Genomic DNA, 15,585 nt, shown 5'->3' on the forward strand with positions numbered 1-15,585 from the left:
TTAAGTGCAGTGGAGTCTGGAGATCTTCGAAGTTTAAATGAAAGTTCCTTCGTCGATCTGTGCTAAAATAGTCACCTCGAGTCTTGTGAATCACGGCGATGCCAAATACTCAGCCCGGCTTGTCAGACCTTGGCCTATCTCCAAGCTTGGGGCGAAGTCGTGTTCAGGCCTCGAAATGATGAAATAATCTTGGGATGAAAATAGTCACCGATGACACAGCTTCGAAAGTGATAGCATTCAGGTCGATCAACAAGTAGGAGTTCACGGATGAGGCAGTTGCTGAATTCTCACGAAGTGGGTGTAGAGACGAGGAGTCAGCAACTCAAGATGACATAGGAAATATTCTTCCGGCAGCCGATTACTTACATGCGGCTGAGGCTCCTGCTGTAACATGATGCTTAGAGATAGGACTGTAGTGGTTGCCGTCAGGGTGTCGGAAGAATTGACCGTGGAGACCCTAAGAGACGAAATAATTTGGTCATTCTATGCCGGCTTAGGCTAGCGTTTAGGCTACTTTATTTCTTTACCCTAAATCTTAGTGGATAGTTCTTCTGGCAACTTCATGGTTGCGTAACGCAACTTGCTCACTGGCTGTTTAGTCAATGTGCTCAAACTCAGCCGAGCTGAAGGATCATGTAACATGATATACCCCTCTAGGCTTTCTCCTCCTGAACTATGGTATCTAAACTGGCTCTGTGATAGATGGGATATACAAAACGGGAAGGTCCTATGTGAGAGATATTGAGGCAGTTTCCCTTGCGATTCTGGGGATAGCCATGTCGTATGTGGAGTACCCTAGACTAAACCCATGCCTAAGAGGCAAAAGTCTTCAGGGCTACCTAAAATCATAAGATTTAGAATATTTAGGCACATTATACGAGCTTAGATCAGTTCTTGGGAAATTTCTCCGGGTACCTTAGGCTTAGGAACCGTTTTCTCTTTCCCCTTGCATCGACAGTTGCCTCGTCACAAAAAGCTGTTTTTGGCCATGATGGGTGTCAGAAGAGCCACATTATGATTAGGGACATGATGTGATTCACAAAATCCCCCCCACGCTTTTTAGAAAATTACACCGCTCCCAAGATGTATGGTTACGCAATTCGTTGTTTGTAAGACGTTGGCAAGCATGGCGACATTTCTCCTTTTGGCGATACAGTAAGGCTGATGTCTCATCCGGCACTGTGGAACCCCTGTATATCAGCCTCAGCGTCGAAAATCCTTCACATCACCTGCATAATCTGAGGTTTCATAAAGCACTTTCTTGGGTGGATGGATAAGCATTTCACCGAGTTCTGCCGTATCTTTCGACTCGGAAACCGGCTCAAATTCCAGAGGGGGGTTGGTCAGCAATTGTGCAGATGTCAGAAATGAATGTGCCGAGATGCAAGATGACTTTTGCTTATCGTGGTACAGAGGATTATGATGTGGAAGGTGATGGAAATTCCAAAGAACTCGATTGAGATAGGCTGGCTATTTGGATTCAAGTCTAAGCCTCAATCCTTTGCCACATTGGCGGAAAATCGTTATCTTGGGTTTGGAAAGCAGGTAGTCAGAAGGAGCTAGCTACAGGGAAATGTTGAGTCAGTTTCCTGGGACAGGGTTAGGTGGATCAATGGATAGTACAAGGTACCATATAAAACGTGCGCAAATCTTTCCTTGTCTATGGTTCGCGGATCCTGGAGTCTGTAAAATCATACTGTGAATAGCTTTCTATCGTTTGTTTGGCATCTTCACAATGACAGTCAATGGCAAGCCCGAGTATGGGAGGAGATTGATCCCTCAGATCCTTGATCGCCTGGCCTTGGCAGACCCAGACCGCATAGTCTATTCTATTGCATCCTTCTATGATGATAAACCAAGCTTTCGAGACATTACTGCTCGTGAGTTTACCAAAGCTGTTGACAAGACGGCGTGGTGGCTCCATGAACAGTTACTCTCAACGAATGGGGCTTCTGACGGACATGCAAATCTACTGTCAAAAGTCCAGGCTTTAGGTTACATTGGACCTCGTAAGTAGCAATTGGCTATCAAAGCTCCTTCAGTCGGGATTGACACCTCATAGACGACATTCGCCACGTCCTTTTAACATTTGGTGCTGTAAAGGCTGGTTGTGCAGTAAGTCGAGACTCTGAGGTCGATCTATGCAACCGCTAATCTCCTCAGGCCTTATTCCTATCACCCAAGAACAATGTCACTGGCGCATTGGCTGTCCTAAATGCATCAGACTGTAACATATGGGTCAAGCCAAAAGAGCAGCCCATCTTCCCTCTTTTAGAAGGGATTCTGCAAGAGAGGTACATGAAAATTCTTGAGCTCCCAAGCATCGAAGAGCTTCTGGATGCTGGGTCTACGAAACCCTTCTCATTTGACAAGACATTCGAAAGGTCCAAGAATGAGCCGTTTTGCATTCTGCACACATCAGGCACCACAGGCGTTCCAAAGCCAATTCTCTGGACTCATGCCTTGATTGGTACTATGGATGCCGTTCGCCTGCTTCCACCCACTGAGGGAGATGGTGGTCTAGCCCCGTGGATGGATAACTGGAATCCTGGAGATAGGATTTACTCTTCCTTCCCCATGAGTCATGTAAGTGTGACACATAATGCTCTCGAGGTTCGGTACTAACTAGGTCATCGCAGGGTGCTGGTGTACTTATGGATATTGTCATACCCGCGTTATGCAATCTGCATTGTATCCTTGGGCCTGCGGGTGTCCTGCCCAATCTTGGACTGCTTGAGTCCATGGCCGATCATGCCAAGATTGACATTTGGAGCATGGTTCCGTCTCTTGCTGATGAGCTGGGCGAGAACCCCGCTATGCTTGCCAAATTCAAGTCTTCAAAGTTCATTTGTGCTTCAGGTGGTAGGTGGCCTGTCTTCCAAGGTACTTCGCACGCAGCTAACATTCATCCCAGGTCCTGTTAGCCCAGCCATTGTTGCCAAGGTCAACAAAGTAGTCAGAGTTCTCAACCTGACGGGTACTACAGAAGGCCTCTTCATCGGTAACCTTTGGGTACCGAGAGAGGACTGGCACTGGTTCGCCTTCCATCCATATTCTGGATTTGAGTTCAAGGAAGTACAGCCTGGTATCTTTGAACACTGGGTCCACCGGAATGAGCACTGGGAGTTCTTCCAGGGCATCTTCCATACGTTTCCCAACCTTTACTCTGTCAATCTGAAGGACCTCTACGTCCGACATCCCACAAACCCTAATCTTTGGGCTTTCACTGGAAGAAGTGACGATGTCGTCGTTCTTTCCAACGGCTACAAAATCTCACCTCTAGATACTGAGGCCCTCGTTACGACCCATCAAGCAATTGAAGGGTGCCTCTTGATTGGGTCTGGGAAGCCGCAAGCAGGTCTGCTCATTGAGCTTAAGGACCCCTCGGAGCGGAACAACAAGCTCTTTGACAGTATCTGGGCAATGATTGAGAGAGCGAATAACTCTACCTTCCAGAAGACCCGCATTCAAAGGGAGTACATTGCTTTCGCGGAGGCGGACAAGCCGTTTATTCGCACTGACAAAGCGACAATTAAACGTCGCGCGACGTTGGACTTATATGCGGACTTCATCGAACGTTTCTATAACTCGAGATATGAGGAAGGTGAAGACGAAGACTTTGATCAATTCTCAATTGACACTGCGTCGAATGAGACTATTTTAGACTCTGTGACTCAAATCATGCAATCCGTCCTTCCCGACGTTGAAGACTTCTGCCCCGAAGAAGATGTCTTCGATCTGGGACTGGACTCTCTTCTTGTTGTTCGAGTCATCAGGATCATTCGCGCTGTTACAGGTCTCGAGGAGCAGCTTGCTCCGCGACACCTGTATGCGTACCCGACTTTGGAAGAATTCTCGTCGCAGCTCGCAAAGATCCTGGACGAAGAGAAGTCGAAGAAAGCTGCTGCATTTGAAGCTTCTAGTGGCGAGGCCTCGGCTGCGATCAGCGGCACGAGCACTCCCAAGAATACCGATTCGGACAACCTGAAGAAGCTCGTTGCAGAGCGCAAGCGACGCCTCGGCGCGAAGATGAACCCATTCGATGCTGTCAATCCCAATCACTATATGGGTCTCAACTTCTACTTTGCCCTTCGGCCAGGTGTTAGCTTTGAAGAGGCTTTTGCCAAGCTACAAAATGGTCTCGCAAAAGCGTTCGAGATCATTCCCGAGCTCGATGGCAAGATGATGCTCGCTTCAGAGCACGAATTCGGCTACAAGAAGGGCGAATATCGCATCACCATTCCTCCTCAATCGTCACCTGTACCTAGACAACTTGTTTACAAAGACTTGTCCAAGGTTCTTCCGTCATTCTCTAAAATGCGCGAAGCTGGATTCTCGCCCTGTCTATTTAGCGACGACTTGGTGCTAGATTGTCCGCCTTTTCCTGCCATGCCTGCTGATATCTTGCTCGCTCAAGCCAATTTTGTCGACGGCGGGTGCATCTTGGCTACGAACTTCATTCACACATGCCTTGACGCTGTAGGTGTTATGATGGCGATCCGCGTCTGGGCCGAATGCTGCAGACATCTCGAGGGAGATGAGACAGCCAGTTGCGACTGGTTTGATCCCGAGAGCTTCAATCATGACTTGCCCGAGGTCATCTGGCAGGAAGCTGGTTATGCTAAACCTGCTGAGGAGGTCGACCCGGGTACTTGGGGCTACTTGCCATTTCCCGAGAAGATCGCAGAAGTAAGGACTCAACAGAATGGTGTTGGACGTTCGTCGCAGAATACTCTGCCTCCAGCACCCTTGTTCAAAACACAGCCTGTTTGGCCTGCTGCCCCGAGTGACAGATCGCTGAACACGACCGTGTTCCTTCTTTCTGGCGAGAGCATCCACAAGCTCAAGCAAGAAGCCCTGGCGGATCCCAATGCAAAGAAGCTCTCAACGTCTGTAATTGATGTCGTACAGGCGTTCTTTTGGCGCGCTTCAATTAAGTCGCGCTACCGAGTGGCCAAAGAACATCGTGGCCAAGCATTTGGGCCCGAAGAATTGTCGATCTTGGAGATGCCAATTGATGGCCGTCCATATTTCTCGTCCCATCTGCCATCGTCCTATATGGGTAGCTTGCTCATCATGAACCGTCCAACCATGCCAATTGAGACGCTCTGCGCGCCCGATACGAGTGTTGCGCAAATTGCAGGTTTGATCCGTGAATCAGCGACGAGAATTACGCCTCGTTTGGTTCATGACACCTTTACTCTGCTTCAATCGATGTCAGAATACAGCAAGCCGGCAACGGCGAACATGGGTCTCGAGCATATGAATGCCATGATCTCCAACATGATGTTATTCCAAACTAGCGACATTTCATTTGGCGACTCATTCTTTGCTGGCGGTAGCCCTGAGGCCCTGAGACCACAGATTGAGAGAGGTCACAGAAGATTCAGGTTCTTGGTCATTTCTCCGTTGAGAAAAGACGGAGGGGTAGAACTGGTTATGGGCACGCTTCCTGAAGAATTGAAGATGCTTATGAGTGATGAGGAGTTTATCAAGTATGCAGTGCTCCTCGATCACAAGACTGAATGATTGTTTGGTGCTGGAACTTTACAAATTGCTTTATTTCTTGTGTGTGAGTCCCGTCGTTTAATAGAAGTGGTAAAATTTACTAAATGCCCGTTGATGCTTTTTTGTGACGCCCTGGGTTGTAGCGATAAAGCACTATACACGAGCCCTGTAGCAGAATCTTCAGGACGCCTCATGCATCCGCTTAAGCAAGGCGGTACTGCAAGCATCCGCATCAACCCCAAAGAGTAAAATTTGAGACAACCCTGCGATCAAGATTCCTACATAAATAATGTCGAAAACACCTTATGCGTTCACCAAACTCGTGCGATACCTTGAACAATCCTTTCCACGTCTTTCGCATGCCTGACTGTAGCCCTTCCACAAGCGCCAGGAACATGCTGATGCACTGGAGCACAGAGATTCTCCCTGTCCTTTACCCAGCCAACCTCCCGGACAACCCTAATGTGCTCACGACGTCTAGTAGATGCACCTATAAGCACAGCTCTTGTCCATGCCTAGCTTAGCTACCGAAGCGGGACGGCTCGCCAAAGGTCCCAGGGGTCAGTCAGCCGCAGACTCACTAAAATAAGCCCTCCACTAACAAACCTGCTCGAATGAGAGCAACATGGCGCAGAGCAAATTAATCCTAACCGAACGGGTAACAGAAGATATGCCCTGAGGTTTAGGATGCCGAAACAAGATAGACTAAATGCTAGTCTAATTTATTTCGTCCTTTAGGCTCTCGGCGGCCAATGTTTCCGGTACCTCAACGGCTACCACGCAATCTAGAGCAAGTATCCATGGATGGATGGGTATTTATCGCAAACCGCCCAACAGTCTTACAGCGGTGGAACATGTGGAAGGCTATTTTCAGTGAAGACTCCAGGTACCGAGCGACTGGACGAGGCCTGTTGGCCGCCGGTGATGATGAGAGAATTTGAGCAAAATATTTATTGGTCGGTCTCAATCAGGCCCTATTAGGGTAGGGTCTCAGTGTCAGACTACGGTACTGCGCATGTTACACCTTGCAGTGAATCGGTGGCCGAAAGGCAATCTCTTCTAATCGGGTACCTCGTGGGATGATCATCTTGTTCTATTTATCTTCTTTATAATTGACCCTTTCGCGCTCATTCTAAAGCAACGTCTGTCTTTCTTCAACCATCTTCAAGTAATCCAATTGCCAAAATGCCGTTCGCACCTCCGCCCGATTCTGATACGAAAGCCCTCCATCGAGTACACGAAACTCCCCACGATGACCCCGACCGAGACACCGAAGGCTCAAGCAGCGATGATGTTGTCGACGCAAACTTCCAGCACGGCGTTCAGAACATTGAAGCCGTTACCCTCTCCTGGTCCAAGACATCTCTTCTGATCGCATTCGTACTCATCTGGCTCGTCTACTTTGTGCAAGGACTGGTAGGGGGAATAAGCGGCGCGCTACTCCCATATGTTACGTCCGACTTCGCGATGCATTCCCTTACACCCACTACCAGCGTTATGAGTTCAGTCATTGGAGGTGTCACCAACTTGAGTATTGCGAAGACTCTTGATATCTTTGGCCGTCCGCAAGGCTTCCTCTTCTGCGCTACTCTCGCGACTCTTGGGCTTATCATGTCGGCTGCTTGCAACAACGTCGAAGCTTACGCTGCCTCGCAAGTCTTCTATACTGTTGGCATCAATGGTGTTGGATACAGTCTCAGCGTCTTCATCGCGGATACTACCTCCCTTCGCAATCGAGGTCTTATCCAGTCGATATGTGCATCCCCCAACATCATCACTGCCTGGCTTGGTGGTCCAATCTCAACGTCGTTTCTGAATGGGCCAGGATGGCGTTGGGCTTTTGGCATGGAGTCGATACTCGTACCTGCTGTCACTATTCCACTGTTCTGTCTCTTCAATTTCCACTACCTCCGAGCCAAAAGACAAGGCCTCATCCCTGAAAGGCAGTCTCATGGCTCGATGGTCAATGCGACCAGGTACTATGTCCGCGAGTTCGATGTCATCGGCCTTCTCAGCCTCTCAGCAGGAGTGGCTCTCTTTCTTCTTCCCTTTAATTTATATACTTTGCAAGCAAAAGGTTTCGGCTCTGCCATGATCATTTGCTTCTTCGTCTTCGGCATTCTTTTGCTTATCTCCTTCGGGATTTGGGAAATGCGCTTTGCGAAGGTGTCTTTTATCCCATGGGAATTCCTTCTCGATCGTACTGTTGCCGGAGCCTGTCTGGTCTCTTTCACGCTGTTCTTCAGTTATGGGTGTTGGGGGCTTTACTTCACATCCATACTTCAAGTTGTCAATGACTTGAGCGTCACGGAGGCCAGCTACATCATGTCAACATACACTGTCGGGAGCTTTGTTTTTGCCATCTTCATCGGTTGGTTCCTGTCACGTACCGGAAACTTCAAAGCTGCAACCATGTACATGGCGATTCCTCTTGCGACCCTTGGCACCGGCCTGATGATCCATTTTCGTCAACCCGACCAGGGCATCGGCTACATAGTCATGTCGCAACTAATTATTGCTTTCGGAAGCGGCTCCATTATGATCACCGCCGAGATCGCCATCCTGGCGGCTGTGAATGAGCAACAGTACTTCGCTGTGGCTATCGCTCTGGTGTCAATGTGCTCAAATATCGGACAGGCTGTTGGTCTTACAGTCTCATCAGCGATCTGGCAAGACGTCATCCCACGGAAGCTGGCTGAGTACCTCCCAGCAGAGGATCTCCCCAACTTGCCAATCATCGCTGCGGATATTGTTACCCAACTTTCTTTCCCGGTCGGATCGCCTACCAGACTGGCAATCCAGCATGCTTACGGTGACGCTCACCGGCTTCTTTTTATAGCTGGTACTGTGGTTTGGGTGCTTGGCTTTGGTGGTACAATGATGTGGAAGAACATCAACATTAAGAACATCAAGCAAACGAAGGGACGCGTCGCTTGAACGAACCGGGGTTCCCTATACCTACGGAGGATTCAGGCTGCATTAGTTGTTTTCGTTGCAAGAAGGGACAAAATTATTTAGTCATTTTATGCTAGTCTGAATTATATTTAGACCTTTATCCTGATTGCCTTAGACTTTATCTTCTAAACTATCTCACTTTGAATTTGGCTTTCTGGATAGGAAACTGGGGATTACAGTGGTACTGTTCTGTTACATCTCATTCAGCTAAAAAGAAACTCCACCCAGCCATTATTCATGCATGTCTGGAATAGATTTTGGCTTGGTTTCAGTAGACAAGACCCTCTTGAACCAATTGGCCTTCGCTCTGTTTGCGATACCAATCAGCGGGATTTCTGGATCATCCATCATATCAAATCCATGAAAAGCTCCTGGCCAGATATGGAGTTCGGCTGTCGATCCAGCTTTCCACATACTAGTAGCATAGGCAACAGCAACATCGCGAAACACTTCGCACTCTCCAGCGTCGATGTAGGCCTGGGGTAGGTTCGAGAGATCAGTCTCTCTGGCTGGTGCTTGATAAGGAGTGACCTTGTCTGATCCTCTATCATCTCCAAGAATGTGGTCCCAGATAGCTCGAAGCCATGTTGTAGGAGCTGGGTTCCCGAACTCGAACTGCTGGTCTGCCAGACTCTCGCAGCGATCATCCAGCAGAGGGGAGTATAGCATTTGAGCTTTGATAGGAATTGCAGGGCACTTCCTATCCCGTGCCATGAGGCATGTGGCAGCTGCTAGAGCGCCGCCACCAGAGACACCGAATATGACAATGGCAGTCGGGTCAATTCCGAGGGTCTCAGCATGCTCTGAAACCCACACAAGACCAGCGTAGCAGTCTTCGGCAGGTCCAGGTGCCCGAGTCTCGGGAGCAAGACGATGCTCGACAGAGACAACAACACAGTCTATGCCAGCCAGAAGGTCAATGATCTGGGTTAAGGCTGTGAATCTGTCGCCCGAGACCATTCCTCCGCCATGTATATGATACAATACTGGACGGGGTGCTGTTCCTGGTGTTTTAGGAGTAAAGACCGAAAGAATGACTTCGTTATTGTCAGGTCCCTTGACAGAATGCTCAGCATGGATCAGGTGAGGCTGGTCCTTGAGAATGGTCTCAGCATTGAAGGTGTGAGAGCCATGAGGACATTCTTGATCGCCTGAAGCGACACCGCGCATAAGATCTAGACTGAATTCCTCTGGCAGTGAGGCATAGTCGAGCATTGGTGCCAGGACAGGATCATAGCAGGGACGAGGTATCTTGATTCTCTCGTCAAGCTTTGCAGCTTGAGAGTAGGGATGTGGGTAGTCCATGGCTGAGAAGTTGTAAAGATTGAGACAAAATGTTGTTAGACTGGAAAAGCCACAAGTTAGTGCTGGATTGTTTGCTCTCTAACAAAGGAGCCGTTAAATCCTCTCGTCACATGTCACTTGTACAGTCCGTGAGCAATAATGAGCCCTTGATAAGCCAGGTCGTACAATATCTGTGATTCACAACTCGAGCACCTCACTGGATCGCCACAATTACCCAAACGAGTAGGTCGTTGAGATTGTTTGTCATAGCATGAGAAGTTTTGAGGCCGTTCTGCTGACCTTGTGTAACACATCCAACCCCCACCTCTTACAGGGCTGAGCAACGAACAGGCCAAGCCAAGAGTCCTAGAGGAGCGGAGGATTCACCTCAACTCTATGCGCGGGATATTTCCTGATCTTACTTTATGTGGTTGCACAAGGCTTGGGGCTTGTAAGCAATTACATCTATTTCTCCGATCTTCCGGATGCCGAGCAATGCTGACTGTGTCTACTCCGGGCACTGTGAACACTGCATGCCGGGCATTGAAGATGGTGTCAGTAAGACGAACCTCGTGTCTATCATAGGGCCTGACATTACATGTGACACTTTCAGAAGGCTGGCAAGGCAGTTTGATCACTTGTGAGGAATCTGATGCGCGAACTGGCTCTTGCCTAGATAGCTCCATAGGTTATATAATGTTACGATAAAGTCGTTTGCTGGTGTTGGCTGTCGACATGATATTAGTGTAAAGGTAGAGCAAAGATGGCTGAACATCAACTGCCAAAGATCCGCCCCCTAGGTACTTCTCCATTTCCCAAGTCAACGCATGGATTGACTAACTTTTTGAAAGGCAAACTGGAAGAGGTTGCTGCGGCTGCGCATCACATCGACTTCTTCACCAACTGCGGTTTCTCAGCTCACTACAAAGCCTCACGGCCCTCAGCTGAGCTTGACGTTGAGTCGTTGATACTCAAAGCCGTATCCCAAGTGCTTCTACAGCATCCCATCCTTTTTGCAATTCCAGTAGTACCAGAAACTGATAGGCCTTACTGGGGTCGCTTGGGATCCATTGATCTGAAGCAGGTTGTGTCTTTCGTTCAACGAACTCAACCTCTGTCTTCTCATTCTCCCACTGACGACGAGCTTGACTTACTGCTCGAGGAGCGACATAACACAAGCTTCAAGGTTGGCTACGGTACGCTGCCAGTCTGGCGGTTGATCATTCTACGCGACCATGACTCGCAAGATGGATTTACAGCATGTTTCATCTATCACCATTCTTCATGCGATGGGACTAGTGCCCAGATTTTCCAAAACGCGTTCCAGAAAGCTCTCTGTGACGTCTCCGCCAGTTCTGAGGACATGAGACCAGAGCATATCATCTACTCGAATGACGCTCCTATCTCCTTGCCACTTGAAGACCTTCACCCTCTGCCGCTGCCTGAAACCCTGCCCCAACCAGATGCCGCAGGCGTTCAGGAGTGGAGGGGCAGTCCGGTCACCATTCCCTGCAAGACACGTTACAAGTCCCTGTCCTTCCCAGTACGCGTTCTACAATCATTTGCCCAGGAGTGCAAAAGGAACAAGACCACAGTCACAGCAACTCTTCCAGCCCTTGTAGCCAGGATGTTGTACGATTCTCTTCCTTCGACAACGGCGGCTTTGACATGCAACCTACCAGTCAGCCTACGCTCTGACCTTCCTCCGAAACAGGTCGATGGAGTAATGGGTAACTTCATCGATGCTTTCAAGGTGCAACTTCTTCGTTCGGACTTGGATCTGGATGGTACCGCTTGGAAACATGCCAAGGAGATCCAAAAAGCCACGCGACGGTACTTTTCAGATATTTCACCTTCTGGGGAGCCTTATGCGAATGTCGCTGTCTTCAAACTAATTCCAGACATCAAAGCCTTTCTTGCTAGTTCTGTTGGTAATCCACGTGGCGAGTCCTTCGAGGTTTCTAACCTGGGGACTTTCCCACAATCCAAGAATCTCCCAGGAGATGGCAGTCCGTTCTGGCACCGAGGAAAGCTGCAGCTGAGTCGATGTGCATTTGCTCCTGGGGCTCCGTTGGTGGTTTGCGTGGTTGACGATGAGGAATATGTCGGATTTGGGTTCACCTGGCAAGCTGATGTCGGTGATGACGAGGTTGTTGAAAGTGTGATTGATAAGCTGAGGAAATATTTTGGCTGCTAGAATAGTCGTCAGGGCGCCAGGAAACTTGGCCGCCACAAGCATAAAAGACGAAGTTTAGTTCTCTTATGCTAGCTTAAGAGTAGTGCTTAGACTACTTTATTTTACAGCCCTAAGCCTTAGACATTTCCTCTGTCATCCACCTGTTGGTTCATGTATCGCTTATTTTGTTACATTCTTCCAAGGGTTAAATATACCTCTCTACTACACATTTTGCAAAGACACACTAATTGAGGAGTAACTTGGAAAATAGAACATAATTCATCGAGGTGGCAGGAACCCACGATACATTCTATAATATCGACCACCAGGTTAAGTAACCAGGGCACTAATCTAAATAGCACATCTTGTCCAAGATATCCCCTCGTTCAACCTCTCCTCTGTTGATACGCACGCAATTCATCCTTCTCCTCGGGACGTAGAAGGCTAGCCCATTTAAAAGCCAGATCCTCGTCATAAGTACTGAATGGTGTAAACAGACCTTCAATGTAGTTAGAGCCGGGTGGTCCATGTACCATTTCCATTCCCAGTAACCGGTCATCATCCCAAATGCCGAATCCCAAACACCTGAATGGGCGAAACAACAACCCTTCAGTTATAGAACAACTGTTTCGGGAATCCAAAATCCTTGCGGACCGTGCGATACCGCAGCCAGGAAACATCAATCTATAGCAGTGATCAAGAAAGGTTCTTGAAGGGGGTGGTTGACGGATGACTGTGGTTGGCCACGTAAATTTTAGATCTTCGTGCTTTGGCCGCGGTAATCTCAGATGTCCCCCTGTCAATGGCTGAAGGCCAGTATCGTAAAAGACCCTCAACCCGTTGCAGGCTAAAGCAACGTCTCCTACAGAAGGGCTTTCATCAGAGACTCCTTCCCAAGATGCCACATAGATCGCTGCCGTTACCAGCGGCTCCCATGCAAAACAGGTTTCGGGTTATTCAAAGTCTATGCCGGTGTGGTAAGTTTTATCCATTCGAAGTATGGCTTCAAGGTACTCTGATGGCCACGCAAGTCGACCTTCTTGAACAGCATTTTTCAGTTCGTAGCGAAGTTGAAGACTACAAAAACCATGCAGGATGTGCTGGTACTCATAGTATGAAACTTGACCGCCAGCATCGAGGTTGTAAGACTTTCCCAAATACCGCGTACTCGATAGTTTCCGAACGAGATGTTGGGGCTTGGTGGCTTTCATGCGATCATGGTAAAAGTGAAAACATTCATCCGTTAAGGCAAAGATTTTCCTGACAAGACACAGCATCTCACGCGAAGAGAGAGCTTTACCACCACCTGTTACGTCTTGAAGTCGAATAGTTGGCAAACATGACGGTGGTATAAACGTCCCGTGTGGGAAGCCAATCATTTGTGTCCTGGTCGACATAACGTATTTGGGAGTAAAAGACGTGAGGCTTTCTGCCAACGGATTCGTCGAGGAGCAGGATCTGACAAGGGCGATTAGCCGCAGAATATGCGGCATCCATAGCGTGGTACTCAATTCTCACCAGTCAAAGAAGCCTTTGTGTCTCCCAGCACTGATACCCAGGTGATGATCGAGAATCACTCTAAACCACGAGTCGAGAATATGTTCGAAAGTCGCTGTGCCTAGGGAGCCGTTCAGGAAATGAAAAACTCTCAGAGAAGCACGTGCTATATTGTAAAGACTCCCAAGGTCGGGGAGGTTCCACAAGATTGGAACGAGAAGTTCTGCTGGGAGCGTTCCAGAAGGGTCCATCGCAGCTGATTGTGTTCTGGTAAAGGCGTCGAAGGTGTGTCTTGGCTCATGTTCATACCAGACGTGGGTGCAAGAGATGCCAACAGAAGACAGGCAAGACTTTTTTATTTCTGATGGAAAAGCTTATTCTAGGGCACATATCGTGACTTTCAACTTTTCGTGTAGAAGCTAAAACTGATCGCCATCGGTCGCAACCACCTGCACGAGTCTCTCCAACAGCTGCCTCGGCCTCTCTGGTAGATATAAGTTGCTATATGGGTTATTAGCTTATAAGTATTTGCTAGTGTAGACTGTGAATACCTTCAGAACAGGGCAGCGCAGGCGGCCTAACCAGCCAAGATGACTCTTCAAGGCAGGAACCCCACTGAGCACAATGGCAGGCTCGGCACTTGTGAGGTATGTAGTCCCTCGAGGCAACCCGCACAGTCTTATATTCAGAGACTGTGTCGGGAAGCCTCGAGTACGCTATATCCTCATGCTCCTGCTTGAGCCCGACGTCTTCCTCATCCGCTTTCTCTGATACGCGGCGCTACAGCTGATCAAAGAACCATTTTCATAGTCTAAAAGCTATTAGTTAATGGGTTGGTAGCTGCTAAAGTAGGGCATACATACCGAAGGAAGGTGGCTCTGGTTCAGGCTCAGGCTCAGGCTCCCAAACGGGAACAAGCTGGTCTTCGGGAACGGTGGCAGGAAAGACAGGGACCGAGATGCGCAAGCGGGGGGGGTTGTCCGCTAAGTAGCGGCTGCCATCCGCATCTGTGATGGTGATCATTGGAGCAGGGCGCTCCACCTCAGTCTTATTGTCGGAGACTAGGTATATCGGGAAGCTTCGAATAGGCTATAACTTCAGCCTCCTGGCTGGCCTCAGCTCTTTCCCCTGCTGCTATCGAACGAAGCTGTTTCATAGTCTAAGAAGCTATCAGTCGATAGGCTCGCAGCTGCTAAAGTAGGCTATACATACCTACCTCAGGAAAGAGAAGGAGGAAACCGTGGAAAGAGGCGCATAGAAAGATGAGGAGGAAATTGAAAAGGATGAGGAGAAGGATGAAGAGAACAGCGGACTCGAAGACGTCATCGATGTTGAATTCCGAAATGCGTCTTTTCGCTATTGTGACTCATAGCGCCTAATGATGGTTCAGTGAAGTGAAGACCCGAAGGTCTAGGCAGATGTGTGCCTGCATAATGTAGGCCAGGTAGCTCCGATTCACTTCCTTTACGTCCCGCATGACAGTGCATTGCATATTCTACTCTCGTGACCAACCAAAGTCTAATTGGCCCTCAAGTCGATCGGTCGCCCTTTCCTCCGATACAAGGAAATCTGCCAAAGCTATGGTTGCCTGGCAACTCAGGCTACAGTGCATTTTCTTCATGGCCGCGGTCAGCGAGATTGACTCAACCATCACTTGATTTTACCATTTACAAGTTGTTCAAGCACCGATTATTCCTCACCAGCGAAATGGCGCGCTCTGACCACGCCGTCAACGACTCAGATGGCTTCCGCATCTCCAGACCATTCATTACCATCACTGACTCAGATGGCTCCCGCGTTTCTATACGAGTCTTTCCTTTCCCCGTTCCGATGGACCAACTTGTACCTGTATGGGAGGTGTTCCCGCCAGAGCCTGCTCCAGAGCCTTCTCCTGAGCCTCCTTCTTTCGGTATGTATACCCTATTCTAGCAGCTACAAACATATCAACTAATAGTTTCTTAGACTACGAGAATGCTTCTTTCGATGAGCTCTGGGCCCAGCTCCTCAAGGAAGGGGCAGAGGAAGATGCCAAGCTCAGACAGGAGGCTGAAGTCAAAATCAAGTCAAAGCTTTGAAGGTTCGTATACTCTACACTAGTAGACACTCGATAGCTAATGATATGGAAAGGAATCTTTGTCTACTCGAGAAGCTGGTGAGGACACTGG

At 48.7% G+C, this 15,585-nt stretch overlaps 5 protein-coding genes across 5 annotated transcripts; 4 read left to right on the forward strand and 1 right to left on the reverse strand.

The window, feature by feature from the left end:
- Positions 1 to 1,735: 1,735 nt before the first annotated feature.
- FIESC28_05061 (uncharacterized protein) lies at positions 1,736 to 5,529 on the forward strand (the record flags this gene model as incomplete). The annotated part of the gene is made up of 5 exons (XM_031159208.1): positions 1,736 to 2,009; positions 2,063 to 2,115; positions 2,164 to 2,586; positions 2,640 to 2,862; positions 2,915 to 5,529. 5 exons carry the CDS (start codon positions 1,736 to 1,738, stop codon positions 5,527 to 5,529), a joined length of 3,588 nt encoding a protein of 1,195 aa, XP_031016708.1.
- A 1,164-nt stretch (positions 5,530 to 6,693) lies between these two features.
- Positions 6,694 to 8,445, forward strand: FIESC28_05062 (uncharacterized protein; the record flags this gene model as incomplete). Its single annotated transcript, XM_031159209.1, has 1 exon — positions 6,694 to 8,445. The coding sequence occupies one exon, from the start codon at positions 6,694 to 6,696 to the stop codon at positions 8,443 to 8,445; it is 1,752 nt and encodes a 583-aa protein (XP_031016709.1).
- A 249-nt stretch (positions 8,446 to 8,694) lies between these two features.
- On the reverse strand, positions 8,695 to 9,768 carry FIESC28_05063 (uncharacterized protein; the record flags this gene model as incomplete). Its single annotated transcript, XM_031159210.1, has 1 exon — positions 8,695 to 9,768. The coding sequence occupies one exon, from the start codon at positions 9,766 to 9,768 to the stop codon at positions 8,695 to 8,697; it is 1,074 nt and encodes a 357-aa protein (XP_031016710.1).
- Positions 9,769 to 10,510: 742 nt separating this feature from the next.
- FIESC28_05064 (uncharacterized protein) lies at positions 10,511 to 11,944 on the forward strand (the record flags this gene model as incomplete). Its single annotated transcript, XM_031159211.1, has 2 exons — positions 10,511 to 10,547; positions 10,599 to 11,944. The coding sequence occupies 2 exons, from the start codon at positions 10,511 to 10,513 to the stop codon at positions 11,942 to 11,944; spliced, it is 1,383 nt and encodes a 460-aa protein (XP_031016711.1).
- A 3,183-nt stretch (positions 11,945 to 15,127) lies between these two features.
- On the forward strand, positions 15,128 to 15,495 carry FIESC28_05065 (uncharacterized protein; the record flags this gene model as incomplete). Its single annotated transcript, XM_031159212.1, has 2 exons — positions 15,128 to 15,329; positions 15,383 to 15,495. The coding sequence occupies 2 exons, from the start codon at positions 15,128 to 15,130 to the stop codon at positions 15,493 to 15,495; spliced, it is 315 nt and encodes a 104-aa protein (XP_031016712.1).
- Positions 15,496 to 15,585: the final 90 nt, after the last annotated feature.

The sequence above is a fragment of the Fusarium coffeatum genome (assembly GCF_003316985.1).
Source record: "Fusarium coffeatum strain FIESC_28 chromosome Unknown BRIP53273_contig_110, whole genome shotgun sequence".
In the NCBI taxonomy this organism is placed as follows: Eukaryota; Fungi; Ascomycota; class Sordariomycetes; order Hypocreales; family Nectriaceae; genus Fusarium; species Fusarium coffeatum.